The sequence below is a fragment of the Oncorhynchus tshawytscha genome, linkage group LG12 (genome assembly GCF_018296145.1).
Source record: "Oncorhynchus tshawytscha isolate Ot180627B linkage group LG12, Otsh_v2.0, whole genome shotgun sequence".
NCBI classification, from domain to species: Eukaryota; Metazoa; Chordata; class Actinopteri; order Salmoniformes; family Salmonidae; genus Oncorhynchus; species Oncorhynchus tshawytscha.
The window spans coordinates 68,628,956-68,656,158 of record NC_056440.1 but is presented as its reverse complement, the minus strand read 5'-3'; the positions used below and the strand labels follow the sequence as shown (position 1 = coordinate 68,656,158).

The 27,203-nt window shown below is 41.7% G+C and overlaps 4 protein-coding genes and 1 long non-coding RNA gene across 8 annotated transcripts in view; 3 read left to right on the top strand and 2 right to left on the bottom strand.

Moving 5' to 3' along the window:
- LOC112263816 (diacylglycerol lipase-alpha-like) overlaps positions 1-11,827 on the bottom strand; it is a 49,101-nt gene extending 37,274 nt beyond the window's left edge. Inside the window, exon 1 of one of the 2 annotated variants that reach the window (XM_042330979.1) lies at positions 10,980-11,827. The gene's annotated coding sequence lies outside the window, so the exon portion shown is untranslated. The remainder of the gene's footprint in view (positions 1-10,979) is intronic. The other variant, XM_042330980.1, reaches the window with a different exon arrangement.
- Positions 11,828-13,335: 1,508 nt separating this feature from the next.
- Positions 13,336-16,209, top strand: LOC112263815. The gene is made up of 2 exons (XR_002955541.2): positions 13,336-13,518; positions 14,351-16,209. It is a non-coding gene; the product is annotated as an uncharacterized LOC112263815 (long non-coding RNA).
- A 558-nt stretch (positions 16,210-16,767) lies between these two features.
- Positions 16,768-18,026, top strand: LOC112263813 (DNA-directed RNA polymerases I, II, and III subunit RPABC5). 2 transcript variants are annotated; one of them, XM_024440426.2, is made up of 3 exons: positions 16,768-16,896; positions 17,336-17,452; positions 17,622-18,026. In XM_024440426.2, the coding sequence occupies exons 2-3, from the start codon at positions 17,358-17,360 to the stop codon at positions 17,728-17,730; spliced, it is 204 nt and encodes a 67-aa protein (XP_024296194.1). In that variant the 5' UTR covers positions 16,768-16,896; positions 17,336-17,357; the 3' UTR covers positions 17,731-18,026. The 2 variants fall into 2 exon arrangements, with proteins under 2 accessions (XP_024296194.1, XP_024296195.1); XM_024440427.2 differs by lacking the exon at positions 16,768-16,896 and adding an exon at positions 16,932-16,956.
- On the bottom strand, positions 18,024-21,894 carry LOC112263811 (cleavage and polyadenylation specificity factor subunit 7). 2 transcript variants are annotated; one of them, XM_024440423.2, is made up of 9 exons: positions 21,344-21,894; positions 20,825-21,034; positions 20,551-20,654; positions 20,000-20,145; positions 19,534-19,888; positions 19,287-19,408; positions 18,977-19,124; positions 18,634-18,877; positions 18,024-18,448 (listed from the first exon to the last, which is right to left on the bottom strand). In XM_024440423.2, exons 1-8 carry the CDS (start codon positions 21,425-21,427, stop codon positions 18,634-18,636), a joined length of 1,413 nt encoding a protein of 470 aa, XP_024296191.1. In that variant the 5' UTR covers positions 21,428-21,894; the 3' UTR covers positions 18,024-18,448. The 2 variants fall into 2 exon arrangements, with proteins under 2 accessions (XP_024296191.1, XP_024296192.1); XM_024440424.2 differs by having other exon boundaries at positions 19,287-19,405; positions 21,344-21,892.
- Positions 21,895-22,112: 218 nt separating this feature from the next.
- LOC112263812 (succinate dehydrogenase assembly factor 2, mitochondrial) lies at positions 22,113-24,252 on the top strand. Its single transcript, XM_024440425.2, has 4 exons — positions 22,113-22,267; positions 23,118-23,341; positions 23,587-23,696; positions 23,932-24,252. Exons 1-4 carry the CDS (start codon positions 22,241-22,243, stop codon positions 24,060-24,062), a joined length of 492 nt encoding a protein of 163 aa, XP_024296193.1. The 5' UTR covers positions 22,113-22,240; the 3' UTR covers positions 24,063-24,252.
- Positions 24,253-27,203: the final 2,951 nt, after the last annotated feature.

Sequence of the window (27,203 nt, the reverse complement as noted above, 5' to 3'; positions counted from 1 at the left end):
GTGGTTTACCCACATATCTCCATTTTGGATAGTTCTTTGTCGTTTGTTTCGTGTTTTCCAATTTTCCCAGAAGGGGTTAGAGTCTATGAATTCTTCAATTACATTAAGCCAATTTCTGATGTGCTGTTCCTTCTATTTCCGTAGTGTATTTCTGTATTGTTTTAGTGATTCACCATAGTGAAGGCGTAGACTCAGGCTTTCCGGGTCTCTACGTTTTTGGTTGGACAAGTTTCTCAATTTCTTTCTTAGGTTTTTGCATTCTTCATCAAACCATTTGTCTTTGTTGTTCATTGTCTTCAGTTTTCTATTTGAGATTTTTAGATTTGATAGGGAAGCTGAGAGGTCAAATATACTCTCTTTGCCAAGTTTACACCTTCACTATTACAGTGGAACGTTTTGTCCAGGAAGTTGTCTAAAAGGGATTTGATTTGTTGTTGCTCAATTGTTTTGTTTTTTGGTTGGTTTCCACACTACATTCCTTCCATCTACAGCATTTCTTAATATTATTCAGATCCTTTGGCTTTGATGCCTCATGCTTGAGCATTGCTCTGTTCAAGTAGACTGTGATTTTGCTGTGGTCTGATAGGGGTGTCAGTTGGCTGACTGAACGCTCTGAGAGACTCTGAGTTGAGGTCAGTGACAAAGTAGTCTACAGTACTACTGCCAAGAGATGAGCTATAGGTGTACCTATCATAGGAGTCCCCTCTAAGCCTACCATTGACTATGTACTGGACATAACCAGCGTGCGACAGAGCTGCAGGAGTTGTGACCAGTTTTTGTTGGCTATGTTGTCAGTTGTGCCTAGGCGGGCATAAGGGGGAGGGAATGCTGTCACCTCCAGGCAGGTGTTTGTCCCCCTGTGTGCGGAGGGTGTCAGGTTCTTGTCCGGTTCTGGCATTTAGGTCCCTGGTCCTGGAAATGATTGATTTCCCCCTCCAGGATGGAGAAGCTGTCTTCATTACAGTATGGGGATTCTAGTGGGGGGAGGGGCATAGGTAGTAGAGGTTGACCGATTATGATTTTTCAACGCTGATACTGATTATTGGAGGACCAAAAATACCGATACCGATTAATCGGACAATTTTTTATTTTATTTGTAATAATGACAATTACAACAATACTGAATGAACACTTATTTTAACTTAATATAATACATCAATAAAATCAATTTAGCCTCAAATAAATAATGAAATGTTCAATTTGGTTTAAATAATGCAAAAACAAAGTGTTGGAGAAGAAAGTAAAAGCGCAATATGTGCTAACGTTGAAGTTCCTTGCTCAGAACATGAGAACATATGAAAGCTGGTGGTTCCTTTTAACATGAGACTTCTATATTCCCAGGTAAGAAGTTTTAGGTTGTAGTTATTATAGGACTATTTCGCTCTATACCATTTGTATTTCATATACCTTTGACTATTGGATGTTCTTATAGGCACTTTAGTATTGCCAGTGTAACAGTATAGCTTCCGTCCCTCTCCTCGCCCGTAACTGGGCTCGAACCAGGAGCACATCGACAACAGCCACCCTCGAAGCATCGTTACCCATCGCTCCACAAAATCCGCGGCCCTTGCAGAGCAAGGAACTACTTCAAGGTCTCAGAGCGAGTGACGTCACCGATTGAAACACTATTAGCGCGCACTCCGCTAACTAGCTAGCCATTTCACATCGGTTACACCAGCCTAACCTCGAGAGTTGATAGGCTTGAAGTCAAACAGCTCAATGCTTGAAGCACAGCGAAGAGCTTCTAGCAAACACACAAAAGTGCTGTTTGAATTAATGCTTACGAGCCTGCTCATAACACAGAAAATCGAGACTTAGGTCATTAATATGGTCAAATACGGAAACTATCATTTCGAAAACAAAATGTTTATTCTTTCAGTGAAATACGGAACCGTTCTGTATTTTATCTAACGCGTGGCATCCCTAAGTCTAAATATTGCTGTTACATTGTACAACCTTCAATGTTATGTCATAATTATGTACAATTCTGTCAAATTAATTACTGTCTTTGTTAGGAATAAATGGTCTTCACACAGTTCACAACGAGCCAGGCGGCCCAAACTGCTGCATATTCCCTGACTGCTTGCACGGAACGCAAGAGAAGTGCCACAATTTCCCTAGTTAAAAGAAATTCATGTTCGCAGGCAATATTAACTAAATATGCAGGTTTAAAAATATATACTTGTGTATTGATTTTAAAGAAAGGCATGGATGTTTATGGTTAGGTACACATTAGTGTAACAACAGTGCTTTTTTCGCGAATGCGCTTGTTAAATCATCACCCGTTTGGCGAAGTAGGCTGTGATTCGATGAGAAATTAACAGGCCCCGCATCGATTATACGCAATGCAGGACAAGCTAGATAAACTAGTAATATCATCAACCATGTGTAGTTAACTAGTGTTTATGTTAAGATTGATTGTTTTTTTATAAGAGAAGTTTAATGCTAGCAAGCAACTTACCTTGGCTTCTTGTTGCACTAGCGTAACAGGTAGTCAGCCAAGCCACGCAGGCTCCTCGTGGAGTGCAATGTAAGGCAGGTGGTTAGAGCGTTGAACTAGTAACCGGAAGGTTGCAAGATCGAATACCCGAGCTGACAAGGTAAAAATCTGTCGTTTTGCCCCTGAACAAGGCAGTTAACCCACCGTTCCTAGGCCGTGATTGAAAATAAGAATGTGTTCTTAACTGACATGCCTAGTTAAATAAAAGGTTAAAAAAATAAATAAAAATAAATAAATAAATCGGCCACAATTGGTGTCCAAAATGACGATTACTGATTGTTATGAAAACTTGATAAATCGGACCTAATTAAAATCGGCCATTCCGATTAGTCGGTCGACCTCTAATAGGTAGCACACAGGAGAACATTTCTCTGTTAAGATAGTTTCCTTTTGAATTTCTAGCCAAATGTAAAATGTTCCTGTTTTGATTAATGGAGTGAGTTAGGTCTGTTCTATACCAAATTAGCATACATCCCCCCCAGTCCCTTCCCTGTTTCACACCTGGTAGTTTGGTGGATGGGACTAACAGCTCTCTGTAACCTAGAGGGCAACCAGTGGGTCCATCTCCTCTATACCAGGTTTCTTGTAGGATGGCAATATCTGTATTTCTGATTTCTTTGATGAAGTCCTGATTCCTGCTCTTTAGGCCAAAGGCAGATGACCTCAGGCCTTGGATATTTCAGGATGAGATAATGAAGGCTTTGTGTTCCATAAAGTGTCCAATGTTGTTGGTTGTGTGGTTTGGCCTTAGGCCAGTAAGTGTGAGCAGAGCCCGCAGAGCATCTGGTACATCTCCAGCAGGTATATCTCTCTGGTCACCCCCAAAGCCAATTCTTTCTTTGGCCGCCTCTCCTTCCAGTTCTCTGCTGCCAATGACTGGAACGAACTACAAAAATCTCTGAAACTGGAAACACTTATCTCCCTCACTAGCTTTAAGCACCAACTGTCAGAGCAGCTCACATATTACTGCACCTGTACATAGCCCACCTATAATTTAGCCCAAACAACTACCTCTTTCCCTACTGTATTTATTTTATTTATTTATTTTGCACCCCATTATTTTTATTTCTACTTTGCACATTCTTCCACTGCAAATCTACCATTCCAGTGTTTTACTTGCTATATTGTATTTACTTTGCCACCATGGCCTTTTTTTGCCTTTACCTCCCTTATCTCACCTCATTTGCTCACATCGTATATAGACTTGTTTATACTGTATGTATGTTTGTATACTGTATGTTTGTTTTACTCCATGTGTAACTCTGTGTCGTTGTATGTGTCGAACTGCTTTGCTTTATCTTGGCCAGGTCGCAATTGTAAATGAGAACGTGTTCTCAACTTGTCTACCTGGTTAAATAAAGGTGAAAAAAATAAAAATAAATAACATGCCATTTGCTTGGGCTAGTGTACGCCCACTCACGAACTGGGCGTATGTGTGACTTCCATGTTGAGGCCTTCTTTGCGGAGGTGGGTTGCATGGGGTGGGCAGGAGGTCTGATCTGAAGGGGATCTGAGGGGACCTAAACTCATCAGTCTATTCTTGTTCTGAGAAATGAAGGCTATTCCATGCAAAAAACTGAAGATCTCATACAATGCTGTGTACTACTCCCTTCACAGAACAGCACAAACTTGCCCTAACCAGAATAGAAAGAGGAGTGGGAGGCCCCGGTGCACAACTGAGCAAGAGGACAATTACATTAGAGTGTCTAGTTTGAGAAACTCTCCAACTGGCAGCTTCATTAAATAGTACCCGCAAAAAAAATCTCAATGTCAACTGTGAAGAGGAGATTCCGGGATGCTGGCCTTCTAAACAGAGTTGCAAAGAAAAAGCCAGATTACAGACTGGCCAATAAAAAGAAAAAGATGGGGAAGAGAACACAGGCACTGGACAGAGGAACTCTGCCTAGAAGGCCAGCATCCCGGAGTTGCCTCTTCACTGTTGACGTTGAGACTGGTGTTTTGCAGGTACTATTTAATGAAGCTTCTAGTTGAGGACTTGTGAGGCGTCTGTTTCTCAAACTAGGCACTAATGTCTAACTGCGGCAGTCTCCACGTGCCATTTGCACAAGTGTCACACAGTGATGCTTCGCATTTCAGTTTGGTGAGCAAACATCCTCGCCCTCTCATAAAAGGACATCATTGCAACACAAACAACCCGGTTAATCACTCCCCTTACTGTCATAAAGCTCTAAATTGTGGTATTTGTAAAGCTTTCCTTCAGGTGAGGTTAGCAAAAGGCTGATCTCATATAGGCTAGGCCTACTATTAAAACAAAACATAACAGAGAAAATTCATTTTCAAAAAGTTTGGTAACAACAGGTTAACTTCTTATCAAATTGAATGAGGTATTTTGTAAACCTCCTGCCTATCACCCTAGGTGGCCTTTTACCTGATAGAAAATCTCATCATAGTAGAGTAATTGAGGCTATGACCCACACCCACCCACTCCAAACCATCAGCACTATCTTGGACCCACATTTCATTTCACAGCCATTTGAGGCCTGATGAATTTGAGGGGGTAGGATAGAGGGAGGTATACTGGTAAGTTATTTGATGTGTGATTAGTAGATTAAATGCATTCCAATTATCCCCAGTCCAATGCTTCAGCCTCTCTGTCGGTATGGTTGGTTGACATTCTTTGACACTTAATCTGAAAGCTAGCTGTCACCTCATCGCAATGCCTTTGGAGGTGACTGTGTATACAGTGGGATCTGGAATTATTGGATCCATTGATAAAGATGAGCAAAAATTTTTTATAAAATAATACTGAGCTATATTGGTTGCCCCAAAAATACAAATACAATTGTGTGCCCTAAAAATAAACATTTTCAGAGAAAGAGATTTTGTTGAACCAGTAATAGAAATAAATCTCTAAAAAGGGCTCAAAAGTATTGGATCCCCTGGTTTTCAAAACTCCAGCACCCTCCAAGGACAACGACATTTAGCCTTTTTCTAAAATGTTTTAGAAAATTGGAGAACACACTGGGATGTATCATAGACCATTCCTCCATACAGAATCCTTCCAGATCCTCAATATCATTCATCTACGCTTATGGACTTCTGTGGGCTTGGGGTCATTGTCTTGCTGGAAGATTCACTTGCGGCCAGGTTTCAGCCTCCTGGCAGAGGTAATCAGGTTTTTGGCTAAAATGTCCTGGTACTTCGTAAAGTTCTTGATGTCATTGACCTTATGCAGCACCCATGGAGTTTGCTAAACGGCATTGACACTTGGATTGAAACCAGTGCTATGGGTCATTTCCATGTACAGTCACAGCCAAAAGTTGAGAATGACACAAATGTTAATTTTCGCAAAGTCTGCTGCCTCAGAAATTGACTTTACCCCAGTCCTCAGCAGTCCAATCCCTGTACCTTTTGCAGAATATTAGTCTGTCCCTGATGTTTGTCCTGGAGAGAAGTGGCTTCTTTGCTGCCCTTCTTGACACCAGGCCATCCTCCAAAAGTCTTCGCCTCACTGTGCGTGCAGATGCACTCACACCTACCTGAGCTCTGTACTGGTGGTGCCCCGATCCCGCAGCTGAATCAACTTTAGGAGACGGTCCTGGCGCTTGCTGGACTTTCTTGGGCGCCCTGAAGCCTTCTTCACAACAATTGAACCGCTCACCTTGAAGTTCTTGATGATCTGATAAATGGTTGATTTAGGTGCAATCTTACTGGCAGCAATATCCTTGCCTGTGAAGCCCTTTTTGTGCAAAACAATGATGACAGCACATGTTTCCTTGCAGGTAACCATGGTTGACAGCGGAAGAACAATGATTCCAAGCACCACGCTCCTTTTGAAGCTTCCAGTCTGTTATTCGAACTCAATTCGAACTCAATCAGCATGACAGAGTGATCTCCAGCCTTGTCCTCATCAACACTCACACCTGTGCACATATTGAAAATTAATATTTGTGTCATTCTCAAACCTTTTGGCCACGACTGTAGAATGACCCATGTGCACCAACATGTTAAGTTCAAAGGAGCATGTCAAATTGGGTGTCAAATAAAAGCTATGAGTCTATTTATCTTTGAGAAATTAAGGAATATTTACACCTGTTTTGTTTAAGTTTATCTTTTAAAAAATGAATAAGCAAAGGCTTTGATTTCTTGTCAAATATATGAAAAGTTAGTCTTAGAAAACATCTACCAGAAAAAAATCTTTAAAAGGTATCAGAAAAACATCAAAACACAATAATGTTGAAGACCCCTGCCAACTGATATCAACACACATATACTGAACAAAAATATAAACGCAAGTGCTGGTCCCATGTTTCATGAGCTGAAATAAAAGATCCCAGAAATGTTCCATACAATGCATATGCAGAAAATACCTCATTCTGGAAAATAAGCTGGTGGGTCTTTGATGACACTCAGGAGGCAGTGTTCTCCAATTTCATAAAACATTTTAGAAAAAGGCTTGGTGTGTGTCATTTTCCTCACAATGGGTATAGTGAAAGAGGATCCAAACATTTCCCCCCCATCTTTATTTTTTTTAAATTACTTGTTACACAAAATCTCATTCTCTGAGCAACTGTATTAATATAATATTGTTTTTAAATTTAAAAAAAATACATACAATATAGCAACATATACAATATAGCTCAGTATTTGTATTCTTTATATTTGTATTCTTTATACATTAAGAGATTCAATAATGACAGACCCCACTGTACATACACGAACATTGTGATAAAATATTGTGTGCATGGCTGTATTTGTGGCCCGTGAACTAGCTGGTTCCATTCCTTCTGCCTCAAGCATGGTACAGTATAGCACTGAGGGGTCATGGTTAAGCAGAATAATAGAAAATCAAGGAACATTCTGTGCTGACTTTCATTGTTACACTTTCAAGTTATGTAGAGGGAAACACTGACATTGAACAAGTTATGTAGAGGGAAACACTTATATTGAACAACTTTAATAATACCTTTGATCCAATTCCTCTAATAAATCTTGAAATAAAGTAATCCAATTTCTTCTCATAAAACAGGGAGAAACCACACGGTTCTATGTGACATGGGAAGGCTCTATTTTCTCTGTCCAGACTCAAAGACATCAAAATAAAGAGTCGCACACTCCATATATAAACTACCAGTAATTTATTGGGTAAATCACCAACGTTTCAGCATCCAAAACGTTGATGATTGGCACAGTGATGTCGAAATGGTGACTTCACCAATAAATTACTGGGAGTTTATATGTGGAATGTGTGACTATTTTTATATCTTATAGTTTATTCTCCGTTAGTCAGCACCTCTACATAAAATAATGTTCTCTGGGTGTGCGCCAGTTCATGTTTTTTATCAGACTCAAAAGACATGAGACTTCACTGCACATAATGCATAATGAGTACACACTAACAAGTGGGCTACACAATCTGAACTTCATATTTACACACATACATCCAAATGCATATACTATCACACAAAGTCACAGAATAGAGTGTGGAGGGAGGAGAGGTGAAAGGGATTGAGTGGGCGGGAGTGTGAGCGAAAGACAGAGAAAGAGGCAGAGGGAGAGTGGGAGTGAGTGGCACATGGCTTTCAGTCTAAAAAAGGGAAAGAGTGGCATGAAGCCAAAACCTGGAATAGCTAGATAAAGAATGGGGAGGGGGGAGAGGATAGGAGAGAAAATTTAGGTTTCTTCACTGTTGAAATGGTGCAAACGCATGACACTGCTTTCGCGGTCACAAACCTCTTCTAAAATATGAATAGTGAATGAGCGTGTGGGTAGAGTGAGAAGAGAGGGGGGCAGGAAGATGAGAAGGAGAGACAGTAAAAGAGGGAGAGATAGGCTAGAGATTTCACGTTAAAGGTAGGCTGGATGGTGCATGGAAGAGGATGTCATAATAAAAGACAGGTGAAGGAGGAAGATGGAGGAGTAGGTCTACTAGGAGAAACGGAGGAGGAGGAGAGCGTGTGACGAGTATATAGGAACTCACGAGAGAAGCTCTGTGTATAGTGTGACACTGACCCAGGCAGACAGAGAGAGTGCTGCACATGGAGGCTGGAGCAGACGGGTACAGGGCTGGGAGCCGAGAGACAGAGGGAGGGATAGTACCGCTCTGCCAGCCTGGGTTAACATCCCACTGTGGACTCTCTCAATAATGTCCCAATCTCTCCCCTATTCATGCCAAACACCTCACCAATACACTTCACACTGCACCCCTAATATCCTCCTCAGTCTTCACACCACAAGGCTGAGCTCGCAAAATACACAACGCACTGGGAGTTTTCCCCCTATGCTTCCACAAACACCTGTGTCCTCTCACCACCACACACTAGAACAAATACAGTATGTGGCATTCAGTCAGGTCCATAATTATTGCCACCCTTGATACAGATGAGGAAAAAAGACTGATCCCTCCCAATGTGTTCTCCTATCTCATAAAACATTTGAACAAAAAGGCTCAGTGCTGTTATGCTGCAAGGTGAGATATTGAAAACAGGGGTGGCAATAATTTTGACCATCTTTTTAAGAAAAATTGAATAGTTGTTAAACTAAATGTATTTCTCTGAATGTATGTATTTTCTCTTTCTCATTAGGACCACATTTTTGATCCTAATGTATGACCATATGTGACTTGATAAGCTCCTAATAAACTGTATCTGTAAATGCCTTAGCTAGTCAATAATTTACAGTCCAAACATGCCATGACCATCACAGTACTCCAGATAAAACCTCTCCCTCTTTGAATACAAAAACCGTCAATGACACACATTATGTGGTTTGGCACATTGAGGCTGTCAAAAAAAAGGCACCCTATTCCCTTTATAGTGCACTACCTTTGACTAGGGTCCGTAGGGCTCTATAGAGAATATGGTGCCATTTCAGACACACTTTATGAAAGACACAACCGTCAGGAGAGGAGAGGAGGAGTGGAGAGGTACTCTGTGGGGGTTGAGGAGTCAGCAGGGAGGGAGTAAGTGGAAGCAGGTGTAAACAAAACAGACAGTATTCCGTTGTACTGTGGCTAGGAACCTCTTAGCCCCCTACTGTAGATCTAATGGATTATTAGGCTTTTAAATGGTTGTGTTTGTCAGACAGGGACACCAGGTTTCTGAGAAAAGCCGTTTCATTTATAATATGGCCATACCACCAGTGTGATCTTTCCCATATTAGATTCAATCTGAAAGCATGATAGAAGTTGTATCTTTTATGTTGGAGAATTCTGTGTAAATTGTTGTCATGAAGTCCAGAATGTGACACTTGTTTGTTGTGATGGGAATTATTGGCTAGGGAGTGGTTGCTGTGAAATGACCAAAGCAAAAGCACCTCTAATGGAAACAGATCTGTGCGTGTGCAACATGAATGTACATCTCACACACCACACATACACACTCCAGTCTCAACTCAGGTATTGAAATCAAGCTGGGGGAGGTTGAGAAGGAAAAAGTGAGTAAAACCTGTCCTCTTCTCACATGCGCTAAAAGAAAAGATCCTAGACATTTGTCATATGCACAAAAAGCTTATTTCAGGTAGTCCCCTATAGGTCCCGCCCCATTTCGTTCCGGTTGCTTCCGTTTAAGAAACGTTTTGCAACAGAATCGGCATAATGAATACGCCGCTGGGTAAAACTGAGTCTGAATGTGAGATTACTACAGGGATTTAAACCTACTTTAGGGGGCAAACCGGTCTCAAATCCACTGAACGTGACCGTAATCCATGTACACTGCATCTCTCTGCCCATTGGCTTTTGTTCTCTAGTATTACACAACATTCATAAAAACTCTCTCCAAGTAGTAACAACTTTCAGAACATCACTTAGATCACTTTTACGCTACTGCAAACAGATCATGCTTGATACACAGACATACACCTGTGATACAAACTCACACAGCTTACATGATCCACTTGTCCATGTTCGAGCCTTCATGAAAACATGCAGAGCACCTAGGGAAGATATTTTGGCACTCATGGAAATAAAGTGATTGTGACTGGGCATTCATTCTATTGGTATGACAAGCATTTCTCTCTGTAGGACCTGCTATGAGGCTGATAAAAGGCTCAGTCTTCACCCATTGAGCTACATGTTCTTTATCCAGTCTCTCTCCGCCTGCTGCATGCCTGCACATGAGCATCATAGCCTGCCCAGTCCTGAAGGGTTATTGAGTGGAATGCAACACTGGACATTCTGCAGAAAGACTCCACAATGATGCAATAATAAAGGAGTAAAGAAATGGTCGAGAAAAGGTTTGAATACATCTAGCCTAATCTGCAAGGTTTGCTGTGGGTTGAGCCTTCCTTAAATCAATAATGGACGGTCAATAATTGTTGGGCCATATGACCTAATGTCCGGATTTGACTAATCTCGGCTATCACTTCCTTATCACCAAGGTAGGTAAAGGGGTATTAGTAATATACCCCAGTTGATATTTAGAAAAGGCTCTTGTCTAAATAGATAAGAAATCCAAGCCGTTACTGTAGGACACCCCTCCCCATCCCATTACATTGATCCGCCGTTGGGCTTCTTTCTCACCTGTATTGTGAAGATGCCTTGCCAAGACCCACTGCATCGGTTCTGTTCGTTCTCCCATCCTACTCTTGTCCACCTCGAGCTCACCTCAACGCGGACCTCGACCAGTGCTCTGCCAGGGATAAACCCTGTAAAATACCGCAGCGACAATATTGCGCTGAACCGTGGCTGGCAGAACACACACGTAGCTCCCTATGAATCCAGCCACTGTACTTCAAGTGAAAGGTTCCACAGGAATCCGGGCCAGTCAATCGGATAAGATTCGCAGCTGGATCATACCGTAACCTAGAGTCAAAACCGTGCAGACACGCGCTCCATTTACTCTGCCTTGGTATTCAAGGTCTTGATTATTTGATAAATTGCAAAACGTCGTCGATATGTAGGATATCCGCTGCCCGATGTCTCTTCACGCCATGTAGGAGTGCCGGGAGGTTCATCCATACAATGTTTCTCACTGACATACAGTGAAGTTGAATAAATAAATCGCTACACAATGTTTTTATATTGTGTGTATCATATGTGATAACCAACCGGACAACTCCCGATCACAATCGGGCTACTGGAGTAGCGGGTCCCGATAAATTGGTTGTTGTAATACCAGCCGTCAGACCAATTTTTACCCCTGAAAAGATACGTCGTTTCTATTCCCATTCCATATTCCGCAGCTGCGGATCAAAAACCGAATCACCACTGCGCCATTTGCGTAGGAACTTTACGTCATCCATCACCCTACAATAGAGCCAGTTGAATTTGCGTCGTTCTCGCAGGCTTCGGCGATTGTAGGCACTGTATAAATCACTGGCATACTGTAAAATGCACGACTGGTGGTTTGTGAATATCGAGGAATCTCCAACTATAGAGTTTGGGCGTGGACTCACGTCATTTCCTGAGCTAGACTTGATTAAATAGGTGTGCCCTGCGCTCGGACTGGCTCTAAATGCAAAACATGGGTTGACCACATTTTCTTTTAAACATCAGCAAAACAAATACTATTACAGGCACATAATTAGCCAAATGCATTTGCCATAAATATGCAAACACTATTAGTCTACACAACTTGGGAAGGCTACCCTACAGCCATCAGTCTGCTGCGACTCCAATAGCTTTGGGTCATCTGTCCAAGGCAGACATCACCCAAAAATAGAAATAAGCTGTCTGAAATATTCATTCTTAGTAATGTTGACACTGCTGACAATAGTCCTACTTGATATCCCAAATGGATACTTATTTTCAGAGTTGTAAGTTTGTTGTATATAACACATCAGCCCATCTTACAGTATAGGCTACAAGGCACAGGCACATAGGCACAAAACCTGACTGTCGGCATTGGCATTGACATTTATTTGATTATTGACTGAGCCCTGCTGGCCATGCTTGTTAATGTCATACATTACTGCTGTGTGTTTTAGGAATGCAGAAATGTTGCTGTAGGCATCTGCCAGGATGTTCCTCCTACTATAAGTCATCCTGCTATATCCTGTTTCTTCCCATATATTAGTATTATTAGTACATGGAGGTAACCACCTTAATGCATTACTACAGTGGTGAGAAAAGCTTCAAATGTTATAATTGAATTGTCAAAAACAAGACAAAAGCAGCCAGGGCCAGAAAACATCTAATGGCGAGTTTGAATATTTTATTTATTATTTTTTAAATCTCATATATAATTGATGGGTGGATACAAATAATCATACTGGAATGGTAGGTAGGTATCCTAGGTATCCTAGTGGTTAAGAGTGTTGGGCCAATAACTAAAAGCTGGTTTGAATCCCAGAGCAGACTAGATGAAAAATCTGTTGATGTGCCCTTGAGCAAAGCAGTTAGCCCTGATTGCTCCTGTAAGTCACTCTGGATAAGAGTGTCTGCTAAATGACAAAAATGACAATGTAGGCATACAGTAGTATTTGACTGAACTAGGGCTGTATTATTTGAGTGATGTCATCCCCTTAGCATCACAGGGAGATATTTTATTTAGATACAGTCAGGGACAGTGATGCAAGAAAGTACTCAACTGAAGCCATGTACTGAACACACTTGAGATACAATTTGAAACACACAAAAAACAAGCATATTTGCCCCTTTACAAATGTGACAGTGACTCAGAAACACATACATTTTGAGGCAGCATGATGACACACATTGGGTATGCAAATCTTTGACTTGTATTATATATTTATACAGTATATACAATTTAATCACTATTGTTATAATTATTATAGTAGTCTTCTACAAGAATTTATTTAAAAAAAATACATCCTAAGCTCTAGGGCTAGGCAGAGAGAGATACAGTAAATTGACCCAAAACACAATTCAGTCTAAAGATATGGACACCCCCACTGTTTGCAGCCCAGATGGTACATCCCAGTCCTTCTCCTTCACCTCCCTCTGTTTTCACTGTGTCCTCCATCTCTTTACTTACTCTCGCTCTGTCTTGAGGACATTACTGATTTCCTTCTGACAGTCTTTGAGCAGCAATTCCATTTCTCCATCCTTCCGGCCATTGTTACAGAGCTGTTGGAGAGAAGAACAGAATAGCCTGAGGGTATGTACTCCCAGATTTCTACCTTCATGCAATTTCAGTATTTTGATCTATGGGATTATCACGGCCTGTGCAGCTCCTATCTTCATATCCTGTGCCAGCATTGAGCATCCTCAGATACATCCATTATAGTATCTCTCTGTTTTTTCTTTAATTCGTCTCTCTCTTTCTTATTTTCCTGCCTTTGGATAATTCTGTACCCTCACTATGTTATTACTCTCTCCTCTCCTTATTCCTGTCTGCTTTCCTCCATCTTGACCTCCATTAACAATACACACTGTATGACTCATGCCATTTTAGAGATAGACAGGGAGAGAGAGGGAGAAATAAATAAATATACAGAGACAATATTTATTGCATGCTGAGACTGGATTAACACTTGTGTCAGACCGTGTGGGGAGTGCAGAAGACATGCATGCACCTCTGTGCCTCTGTCAAATGGGCTCTTTTTTTAGCAGCTGCAGCAGCATGATTACTCTGTCTGTTACAAAACGTGCAGTTAACTTTCCCATGAGATTGCTCTTGACAGGATGTTGGACTTAAAGTGTTGCTTCCACCCACTGGAAGTTTGCTCTACAAATGTAATAAACAAACCAGATAATGTATATAGCAGGGACAATGTGGTTCTGTTTGTCCTCTTGTCTGTGAAGGTCACATGATGGCCCTACTGACATGAGGCTTTTACTTCATTCTGCAGTGAATAAGGAGGTGTATAATACTTCCTGTGTATGTTGATGCTCCTTGTCGGTATAATAACACCAAGGGACAGTAGAGCAGATAACAGAGTCTAATCTGTGTGATTATCTGTCTGCCTCTGTTTGCTGTTTTCCATCAGTGAAGCAGCTGACCAACCCCACCTCTGTTTCTGGATCCTATGGAAGCCAAGGCTAAGAGCGGGGCACCAGCGCCCAAGGCGTCCTCTAAAGCAGAGAAGACAGAGAAGAAGGAGGCAGCTCCCCCTAAAAAGGTTGACCCTGCTCAAGTAGAGCCTCTACCCCCAGCAGCCCCTCTGGAAGAGCCTCAAATGGAGGATGGATCAGCTGAACCAGAGGGGGCACCAGAGGGGGAGGAGGCAGCAGAGGCCAGTACGGACTCCCTGGAAAGCCTGAAGCCCTTCCTCATTGGTGGTGCCATCATCGCTGCTGGTGCCATCCTGTTGGGGGCACTGTTGTTGGCACGAAGAAATTAACCACCACCACTCATCATCAAAACCAATTGGTCGATGGGTTAATGAGTCACTTGCTGATTGGTTCATAGACTATCATGCAGCTGGTAGAGATGGGGTTATGGGGAGCCACTGTGCTTCTTAACTTTAATTCAGTCTGACCTTACTTGTAGTGAATATAAACATCAGTGAACATTCAAGTAATATATTTTTGAGCCCCTGCTAGTATACTCACGCATGAATTTGCTCCACCCCTCTAACTGCACCTACTTATAGGTCTACAGGCTTTTAATCACCATACAAATGCACTCCCAACAGTTACACTGGACACACACTTATACACAGTACTTGAACACCCTATTTATCCAGTATTCACTGATAAACATTTTGATGTTTCTGGGTCTACTAATACATAAGTTAGAAGTAGAAATGCAGTAACTTTATATTGTTTGATTTGAAAAAGGTCATATGAAGTGAAGTATGAAGTATATTAAACATACTATTGTGAGTGCCTAGCAGGTTTGGGGTCAATTTCATTTGAATTCCAGTCAATTCAGGAAGTACACTGAAATTCCTCTATTTATTTGAAGACCATACATGTTAGAGTGATAGTGCGAGAGACTGTGCAGCTACTGTAATAGTACTGTACATTGTATGTATGAATTTCGATTCAAAATGAAAATATTCTACATGTAATATGTGGTGTACCAATGTATGTAGTAGCTTGGTCAGTCATGCTCAGCAAATCAGCATATACACAAATATATTACATCCATATCCAACCTCCAGGAAAGCCTTGAAAGTATGATGAAATGATGATAATACATGCATTACGGTTTATTTTCTAATACATTAATATTTTTTGATAGTTTGATAAACCTAGAATCCAAGTAGAAAGCATGCATTATTGATGGGAGTAGAGAAATAGCTGGATTTATTTAGTAGATAAACTGAGATTGTTTCTTCTGTTGTTTCCCTATTCATTACAGAATAACACTCCTATTTTTGATAACAGACAAACAGTTTTTACAATTTGTTTTATTTTTTAAATCAGAGGCCTAGGAGATTTTCAACACCCAATCAAACATCTTGCTTGAACCCTGGCATGTAGCGTACCATGATGCAATATCAATACCTCCAGCACAGCAACAGAACAGACACATATTCTGCAGATACATGTTCAAATAGCCTAGTCATCACGTCACAGAGTACTAAATAAAATAAAATCAGTTATTTTCCTTGGTCTCAAAGAGCGTATAAATGCAATAATTCCAGTAGGACTCCACATTTTAGCACATGTTCTGTGTGATATTAAAATAATGGTAATGATGGTGACATGTTGATGGGTAATACTATTGTAAATGGAGAATGAGAACCAGATGATGATTAAACCTATATTTTCTTGATATATCAGCTCCCTATATAACATATTTTCCCTCTTGCACACTCCCTCCCCTGACTCCAAAGCTCCTTGTGTAAATCCAAATGGTTGTCTTGTGACCTGACCTTTATTAAAGGCAATGAACCAGCTTGCATAGACTCAAGGATCTCTTTGATAGCTGTGAATAATTTTGTGTCCTACACTCTCCACCAATAGAATTAGCTAGGGTTCATTGTGTTGAGGATGATGCACTCCTTTCATTGTTTCATTTCCTCCATCATCACTGATATGAATAGGACTGACTGGCTGTATTATGTACACCATTCACATGTTAGCGGTCATGAAAAGGAGACAAATTTTAGAAGCCATAAAGAAGAAATAGGAGATATACAGGGGCTTTTAAATATTACCATGTTGGCCAATAGGGTTTCTAAACACCGTGATGTTTAAAATTCTCAAAGAGATAACCAGTTCCAGATGTGACTCATGTGAATCTAGTATTGGACTAGTCCAAATTAGAAAACTGAGGGGAGAGTCATATTCTAAACAGAGCCCTAACATCTTCGGAAAATCGAATGTGTACCATGAAAACATCAATAGGTTAAGGTAAATGGAGCTATGAACTAGGGGTAAATGGAGCTATGAATGAGGGGTAAATGGAGCTATGAATGAGGCGCAGCGCATTCAATCAAACCTTTCTAGAACCCCCTGTAAAGTTGCAGTCCCTGAACATGCCCCAGTATTGAGGGAGGACCGACGCGCGTTGGCTACATTTTTTGTTCCTGTGTGCTTTCTTGCCGGTTTGCTAGGGTTACTGCAAAACATTTACTTTACAGTGAGTCGATAACTACTTTATTGTTTGAGTCTCTATTTAGCCATGATATAAAACACATTGGTAAACATGGCTGTTTTATTCTAACACGTTTTGGTCAACTAGCTAGTTAAATGCAACGGGTTTGGAAATGTGTGCGCTAGCTAGTACTGTGTAACGTTAGCTAGCACGCCTGTTTACATGTCCACGCTTAGACTGAGCGTCAGTAAACCATAGCTGTCAAGTTATCTACAAAATTGATAGGCTATACGGTTTCGTTCAGTTATGCATGTATCATGTTATAGCTACCTTTTTCTTCAAGCCACAATTCCGCCGTTGGCTGGCTAGCTTAACATTAACTACGTTTTTTTGTCATTTAGCAGACGCTCTTAATCAGAGCAATTTACAGCATAGTGTATACATTTTTCGTAATTCTGTTGCTCTGTTCTAATTTATTTTCAAGGCCTCAGTCGAAAGAAATCAAAATGATTATCCCGGTCCGGTGTTTCACCTGTGGGAAAATCGTTGGTAATAAATGGGAGGCGTACCTTGGCCTCCTTCAAGCTGAATACACTGAAGGGTGAGAGACACATGTTTGTTGTGGTCATGGTTTACATTGTATTTCCCTAAGATTAATCCCTTTCTCGAAATATATTGTGTTAATTTATTTCATTTGATATTTTTAATAGCTACATAGGCTACTCCTGAAACATATCAAACTCTCCTATCTGCTCCCGTTTGGTTGTCAGTGATGCCCTTGATGCTCTTGGTCTGAAGAGGTATTGCTGTCGGAGGATGCTGCTGGCCCATGTAGACCTTATTGAGAAGTTGTTGAATTATGCACCCCTGGAGAAATGATGGATACAACAACCACAAGAATCATCTGGCCTATTTACAGACAAGCCCTGGCTGACAGCCAGTGAGGCAGTGCACCCTGATGGATTGACATCCTCGAGACTATTTTCCCACCTTGTTTGAATTGTACATGTTTTTTTGTTGTTGGCTACAGCCACTTGACATGTAATTTACATTATTGTGTAAATAAACAAGACAGGAGGCGAACCCCTTTAAGCAGCATGGGTCAGGCATTGAAAACTACCTAGTCCTCTTGTGTAGCAATCCCTTTTTGCAATAAACACACTTGTTCCAACTCATTTTAACAGCCTTTTTTAATCAGTTCAAATTTGATACAAAAGAAGGGGGAAGAGGGGGGAAAAAAACACTGCACAATTCAACATACAAAAAAATGTACCTCTGCTTTGTGCATGTCGGTGTGGCAAACAACAAAAGTTGCAGCCACGACCCTGAAACCGTCAATTTATAATCAAAAAATAAAATTACAAAGACAGGAACACTGAGAAAGGGGGTTGGTGATGGCTGAGATCAGACGATTATAAGGTAAAATGCTTGGTGGCTGCTGAGTACCAGGGAAATGTGAACGGGGTACTATGGACATTCATTTTGTCTCACCATCAGTTCATCCATTATCCCAGACTTTTAAGCAGCTTGGTTCAGAAATAAAGTCCTGCCTCCCCTCCTACTCAGCCTGACGGGGACAAAGACCGCCTAGAATGTCCTGGGGGAAAGAAGGACAAAAGTTCTGTCAGGAGTGCGTAAATACAAAGGGTTGACTGAAAAAAACAGGTGCTTGGCAATTAGAGGCGTTTGTGTATTTCAGGGTGTGAGTAAGTGGTGGTAGCCTGTAGATGACAGAATTAGAGGGGAGACGTGTTGGAGATACGACAGGGCCAGAGAGCTTACCTAGCGGTGCCGCTCGCGGTGCTCCCTATGTCTATCTCGTTCCCGAACACGCTCCCGGTCTCTCCCATCTCTCTCCCCACTTAGGGAGCGTTCCCGGTGCCGGCGGGACATTCCTGCAGCCTCCCATTCCTGGCTGTAGGACTCTTCCCTTTCTTCCCTTCCTCTGCCTCTGTCCCGTTCTCTTTCCCTGTCTCGCTCCCTATCTCGGGAACGGTGTTCTCTGTCACGGGAACGGTGTCTTTTCCTACAAAGAGAACAAGTTAAGAGTGAGGCCACATTACAATATCCATTTGTGATGGAAGAACTGTCCATGAGAGGTCCAAACAATTTTTCCAGCACTGACCTGGAGCCATAAGACTTGCTCTCGATGGAGAAGAGGCAGTCTTTCAGAGAGGTGACCAGTGCTCGACAGCGCTCGTCCCCATACACTCTTGACTGCTTGATGACAGCAATGGCAGTCAAAAGCGTCTCAATGGCCAGGGGCATGTCTCCTACATGAGACAAGGTTACAGAGTTTATTACAACGATTTAAGATGACCATGATCTGCATTGTGTACTGCACATGTCAATGTCTTTGGGTCTCTAGTCTAGATTTATCATCATGAATCTGTATTTGAGTGTCTAATGTAGGAATGTTTCAGAGAGAGTCTAACCAGCAGTAGCTCCAGACACAGCCTTGGTGATGGCGCTGCTGGCGATAGCTCTGTTTCTGTTCATCAGCTCATCAAACTCTCCCTCTGGCATTTGGGGTGTGGGCGCTTCACTGTCCCTGCTGCTAGAGAAAGAGACACTCCCTTACTGATCATCATCATGCATACATATCCGTACAACTTGTGATAGACATGTTTACCAATTAATACAAAATAATTCCATAATATAAAGTACAGTGGATGAGCTCACCTGTGCCGGTTGTACTGTGTGTTGTGTTGTTGACTGTAGTTGTCATGTTGTGCTGGAGGAAAGAAGGCGGGGTTGAGATGCAGGGAGGGAGGAGGATGGCTGGGGAGACGTAGAGGTGGTGGAGGGAAAAGGTGTGGCATGGGGGGAGGGGGAATGTGTGGGGGAAGGTGAGGGAAAAGAGGAGGCGGCAGCCTAAAGTATGGGACTGACAGAGGGGGAGGTTTGTTGTGAATGTGTTGGGGGTGGATAGTGTGAGGGACAGTGGAGTGGTTCTGGTTGAGCATAGGAGGGGAGACGGAGGCGTTTTTGTCCCCAGTATCTGACGACTCTTTTGAGTTAGAGCGCTGGGGGACACCTATGGAAAAGGAAGAGGGACAGTTTGATTTTGTTTCTATGCAGCATTGGATATCGCTTACGAGATAGATTTGAGTACCAATTTATTTGCTGTAAGTAGATGTGTGCTTACGTTTATTAGCCTGGGCTTCAAACACGGCAAGATTCTGGCGTGTGGCAAAGCGGCAGTCCACCTTTTCTCCATTAACATGACAATTTGGCAAAGTCTCCAGCAACCTCTGCAATGACTCTTCTGTGGCCACCACTACCTCAGCGTATCTATAGAGATAAAAGACAAATATCAGCTAGTGTACTTTATGTTACCAGCTGGATAGAAAGGCTATTCCAGAGCTTTGAAAGGCCTTCACAACATAATCGACTAGCCATCAGTAACCACCAGAGCAGCCTTGTCCAGTTCTTCAGGGTCTGGAGACAACACTTTGGCTCTGGATCAAGCACAGATAATAAAACGTTGGTAGTCATCTGTAAGATCTGTATTTAGCTTAGCTACTGGAGCATCATATTTATTTGAAGACTAATTTGACTCAATAGGTGTCTCCAGGTCTCCCTAGAACACCATGGCCAGACCCAGTCATGAAATGACAAAACACCCAGTTAATAAACAGTGAAGAAATAGATCACATTAGATTAGAATGATGCCCAGTGGATAGGCCTAACTCTCACCCTCTGGACTGGCCATTAGCTCTGTTCTCAGCAAATTTGATCTCCACAATGTCCTTCACACCCAAGGTGCGAGCCACGTTAATAAGGTCTTTGTCAGAGGTCCACTGAGGAGAGAGGTAAAGGAGTACAAAGGAGAGAAAGAGGGAGAAGATGAGTAAAAATTAAGGATAGGGACAGAAAGGTAATAGGCCTAGGTGGCTGTATCTCATTACAGAACATAGGCTAATAGATTAGCAAACTGGATTGAAGGTAATGGTGATGGTGGGAGACTCACCCAGGAGAAGTTGCCTACATATACAGCCAGTCTCTTGTTCCACACCCCACTGTAAGTGTACAGTATTGCTGGTTTGCTCTCCTCTTTCGTTGGCTGATTCTTGCTGAGAGGGATAGTATCTTCTGAGAATTTCCTTTCCCGGCTCACAGAGCCAGTGAGCACATCATCATAAAGATCACTTGCCTCTGCTGTCATTGCAAAATCTCCATCCTATAGAGAGGACAGAAGATAGACATAATCCCTCAATGCCTAGTTTATCACTCACAATGACCATCCATGAAAAATCTGACAAACTACAAGAGAACAATAACCTCCACATGTGTATTGTTGATATCAAGGATAAGAAATTGAATAGTATGATTTTTGACATTAATTAATGTAAGATGTTGACATGCTGGTCATGCTAAAATCAAACCTCATTCACAAGTTATTTTAGTTCCCACTTCAAGAATCTTCTGCATTCACTTTCAGCTTCTCACAACTACAGCTCTTTTCATAATCTCTCTCGGCCTGTCTCACCTCCCCGTTGTTTTGAATGAACTTCTCGTCGTAGATGTCTATGAGGTCAGTTGTACCACCACCATCGGCCGCTTTAGCCGCCATCCCGAGTCCTGGGTTGGCAGTGCAGCCTCTGGCTACGTTTTCTCTCAGCAATCGACACTTGGCAATAAACGCAAGGAAATAACTAAAGGTGCATATTTTGCACCTTTCCGTGCGTCTATGTTTTATTGATGTAGCTAGTCCAGCTGGCTAACGTTATCCAGTTAGCGTCTCAATATTGTTTAAAAAACTAGCGAGGTGGCGAACGTTAGCGAAATGGCTAGCTAGCATCACCTCGCATTCCCTCCCATTGCAGGGAAGCTGGCGTGGACGGAATACCAAAGGCAAACAAATAAATTACCAACCCGGATTAAAAAGTCAACAAATATTATACTTTCAAAATGTGATATAATTGTTATGGAAGTCTACATGCAAAAACGGATAACATTCAGGTAAACACTCAGCTAGCTTGTTGCTGCTACATCAGAACAGAAGCGGAATCGAGGAGTGCATCTCAAATATCTCCCGTGTAAAACAGGCATGATATTACGAGGTTCCGTAAACAATTATTTAGCTATCAGCTTAATAATATATGTTGTTAATTCGTGAATATATAATGTAAATATGAGACATGTTGATACACGTATTATTGTTTAACATGCATTTCAAGAACCATTTGGAAGAATAATAATTTCCCTTACCAATATGGCGCCTTTTATTTCCCCAAGCTGGAGCGGTCATTTCCTGCTGTGTCCCCCTGTTATTATGTGACTGTCTTTAGCTAGCAGGGACTTGTCAATTTTGGGCCACCGGCTGCTCTCGAGTCAACAAGAACAGTCACATCAGGATTCAGCAGTCACAAATAAGAAGGACACAATGCTGTCTGCTTTCGTTGCTAAAAGAGTGAGTCGTATTTGGAATATAAACGTTAGGCTACACGGACTATTTGAATTAACCTTGTATCCTCATTTACGTTGTATTTTTTAATTTATTTTTTAACCTTTGTACGGTCTCTATTCACACGCACATGGGCCTACATACACCATCATCTGCTCATTCACACATAATATGCACATACATTTATACTGACTCTACACGCACACTCTGCTGCTTTTGATGCCTCGTCAGTTTACCCCTATACATATCTACCTCCATCACTCCGGCTTCTCTGCACATTGTAAATATGGTATTTGAACTGACCCGGTATATAGTTTTTATTATTTTTATTTCACCTTTATTTAACCAGGTAAGCTAGTTGAGAACAGGTTCTCATTTACAACTGCGACCTGGTATAGTATGCTTACTTGCTGTGTTCTTCATATTTCTCGTGTTTTTTCTTCTTCTAGTTTTAGCCTCATTGTTTTTGATTATTGCATTGTTGGGCTTTGAGTTTGCAAGAAAGGTATTCCACTGTACTTGGGCATGTGACATTGAAACTTGTTAGGACAGTCGATTGAATGTAGTAGCTAACGTTAGCTAGCTAGATAACTAATGCCAAGACTGGCGAGCTAGCTGGCTAGAAAAGCTGTCTATTCTGACTGAAGCTAACTAAAGTTAGCCCATAAACCTAGTTGACTACAGAGTTTGAAAGTAATTTTCTGCATCTGATTTAGCCTATGACCCTTCCCAATCTGACTTGTGAGTACCCTACAGGACAGTCATTGTAAGCTGCTTTTCTAGCATTAAAACCATATCCATGTTGTTGTGTACAGTCAGTCCAGTTGTTGGTAAGGATGTTGTTTATCTTGTCCAGCTGGTAAATGGGGTATGCCAGGCGTCATGGAGACCAGCTGTGGCAGAACTAGTAACTACAAGGGGTTACAAAGGAGAGGCACCTGATGACTCTAGGGGTGACCTAATTGAGATCCCCCTGCCCCCATGGACAGAGAAGGATGGCGAGACCATGGACATCAAGAGACGGCGCCTGCTCTTCCAAAGCCGAAAGAGGGGCATGCTGGAGAATTGCATATTGCTCAGGTGAGTGGACCACTGATCATACTATATTGATTTTAGTCTTCTATTTAATCATCAGCAAAGCTCATACTATGATAGAGCCCACGATAGAGATATAAGGAATTTATAAACCATCAGGCAGCATGTGTGGTCAGTGGCAGAGGCATGATTTAATTATAGTGTGCAACTTACAATATGTGTATCTGAGTCTTGGACATATTTCAAAACCATACACTTGCACATACCAATCATTGTCTTTCCCCTTTCAGCCTGTTTGCCAAACAATATCTTAATACAATGACCGAGCACCAGTTAAGACAGTATGACAGACTGATCAATGAGCCTAGCAACGACTGGGACATCTACTACTGGGCAACAGGTGAGGAGAGTGGTTCAGCTTCATATCTTATCAACTGTGATTATCCACTCTGATCTACACCAGGGCAAGCAAAGACATATAATACAGTTAGTTATACTGTTGTTTAGAAATAGTTCTTATTTTCAAGCTGTTCTGCTTGACTTTCTTAGTGTTATGGTGAGCCAATTTGCCCATTCTATATGAAATGTCAGTTGAATTTAACTGAATGTGTGTTGTCTTTCCCTCCTCTCAACAGAGGCCCAGCCTGTACCTGATGTGTACACAGGTGAAATCATGGACCTACTGAAGGAGTTCACTAAGAACAAAGATCAGGAACAGAGGCTGGACGCACCCAACCTGGAATACCTGGACAAGGGGAGCCAGTGAAGCCTGGCTGACACATCCCTCTCAGGGTGTTTTCACATATAGTCTTCTTTAACATAACTGATCTCAGTCCTCTTTAAAGTGAACTCTGGGGTAAAAAAAAGAAGAAGCAAAAGGTCTCAGTTCTCTTTGTATTCACATTGCCCATGCCTTTAAATGAGGACTCAGCTTTTTTGCCAGTTCACTTCACCTATTTTGTTGTCAGAGTCCTCTTTTCATTCACATTGCTATGTTTAGAAAGGAACCAATATCTTTTCCCAACATTCATTCAATGCACTGTGGGTGCAGGACAAGCCATTCAGTCAGAATGTGTTATTGGACAACAAAATATACCATATACCTACTTATATTTAGGAAGCTAAAAGATTACAATTATGTCTCATTTTTAAGTAAATACAATCAGAATATTAACATATATTATTCAGAACATCTGCAGATTAAATAATGCTGTAATAGAGCTGTTGCCGGGGTGCCGAGGATGTGGATTTCAATTAAGGCAGTTTTCCCCCCGCAAATCTGCACATCACCATTTTATCTAATTTGTGGCACCAATGTGAGGGGCAATTGTAGTGAATACGGTGTTGCAGTAGTCTACTGTGTGGTGCGGGAATAATGACAAGCGAAGCTGGGGATCTTTGTGTTCACATTGCCCTAAAAATGGGAACCGAACTCAGTCCACCTCGCTTCGCTTTGGAGTTCATTCTTTGGTGGTCTGAGTTCTTATGGATTGTTCACACCATCACACTGCACAAAAAAATATAGCGGAGAAAAAAGTTGTCTGGAAGGGACCAAGTGTGAAAACACCCTCAGAGAATGCTAATGGTTCTCATCATAATTTACCAGAGAAACCCTCCTAGACAAGGACAATTCCTGCAGAAAGTCATTGCACTACATGCATATTTCTATCACCGGCCTTATTCATAAGACCTTCAACACAGAATGAAAATAATGACTGTAGTACACGGATGTGCGAGGGAACTATACTGGAAAAAAAATATTAACGCAACATGTACAGTGTTGGTTACATGAGCTGAAATAAAAGATCACATAAATGTTCCATATGCACAAAAAGCTTATTTCTCCCAAATGTTGTGCACACGTTTGTTTATTTCCTTATTAGTGAGCAATTCCCCTTTGGCATTTCACCCACCCTGCTCATGTTTGGGTTCTAGTGAATACGACCCAGGTGCTTGGGTGAGTTGCAGTGTCAGTGCATGGACACCAGGGGGAAGCAAAACTACTGTTTCATTCCCTTTATGCACATCACTGCTAATCACAATTCTAAGGTAACATACTGGGAATGCAGATTCTAAAACATGAAGCTCAATACTCACTTAAATGCAGAGATGCAGGCACCAAAACAGTTAATAGTTCAATTATATAAGGTTATTGTGGGTTGCACTGGCAAGCTATGGACAATCATGCTGTCCTTGATGTCTGTAATTAGCTTTCAGCTCAGTAACTCAGGCTAAAATGATTCATAATGTAGATAGATATCTGCATAACATTAATAGGTAAGGCTCCTTTTAATAGGCAAGGCTCTCCTTTCACCACGAATGAGTAAACGTATTCTGCTGTGCATAATGTTTGTGCGAGTGTGTGTGTATGTTTGATCCGGGTATGTGTAATCGGTGTGAAATGGCTAGTTAGCGGGGTGCGCGCGAATAGTGTTTCAATCGGTGACGTCACTCGCTCTGAGACCTTGAAGTTGTTGTTTCCCTTGCTCTACAAGGACTGCAGATTTTGTGGAGCGATAGGTAACGATGCTTCGACGGTAACTATCGACAATGTGTGCGGAGGATCCCTGATTCGAGCCCAGGTAGGGGCGAGGAGAGGGACGAAAGCTATACACTGTTACATGTGATTCGGCTGTGTGTCTGAGTGTCAAATAGTATCAGTTCTTACATTGCAGATTGTATTTTCCCTGAAACACATAAACAGTGTTTCTTTCTCCCTCTCCCCCTGCTACCATGTTGAGAGTGGTAGGAGTTTCTCTGTTATCATGTAATCTCAGTGTAATGTTCTGAGACCAGCAGGGAGGTGCCCTTTGGCCAGGGGGTGTGCAGAGTATTCGAACAGAAATGAGACAAGCCTCCCTCTGCCTGGTTCTACCCTCAAGTCACCAGAACCATTGTGCTGGACACTCAGGGGATTACAGAAGACATTTATTATTTAAAATATTAAGTCCATCACCTGAGAGAACAGTCTCAGCTCACGAGCACAGACACAATTTGCACTTCAGTAGTCTTCAATATTCTGTACCCAGTCTACTTCCTCGCTTGGCAATAAAATAATAAAACCTCTTGGCATGAATCGTAAAGTGGTGATTTGCTCATAATTGATCAAAGATTAAATTGCCACACAAAGTAATTTTACATACAGCTCCTGCATGGACAGGGTGAGGTGGAGATGCTGGGTGTGTGTCTTTAAATAGCACACTGTGATGTCAGCAGAGTCCCCCTCTGTGTCATCTCTGTGACTTTGCAGCCATCTGTCCCACTTCAGAGACATGGACTGGACACATCTTCTTCTGACCTCTGTCTGTCCTTTTTTAAATATATCTGTCTCTGTCAGTGTTCGGCTATTTACCTGACTGACGGTCAGTCTGTCTGTATAACTTTGTGTTCGGCCACTCACCCGGGTGTCATTATTTCCAACACCACTAGTGTCAAAGATGTATTGGCCTGTGCCAAGTTTGTATCTTTATATTTCTTCAACGGATTTCTTTATCATCTTACTTTTTAACTGTTTGTCTTGATTAGGTTTTAATCTGAAAAAATTAGAAACCTGCTGAGAAACAGTTGTCTGATGTGGATGTTCAGAGCGCACATTCTGTAGGAGCGTCTGTAAACTTGTATCTGAACATACTGCATGAAATAAACTTAGATCATGTGGGTGTGACTTTAATCAAACACAAACTCAGTGTGCACTTTCCTTTGCTCACATGGCAATGGTCCCGTTTCCATTTCCTCATTTAGCAATGGTCCCATGTGGCTCAGTTGGTAGAGTATGGTGCTTTCAACAGTAGAGTTTTGGGTTCAATTCCCATGGGGGACCATAACAAAAATGTACTCACTACTGTAAATGCTCTGGATAAGAGTATCTGCTAAATGACTGTAACAATGTAATTTAGCCCTGTTCTCT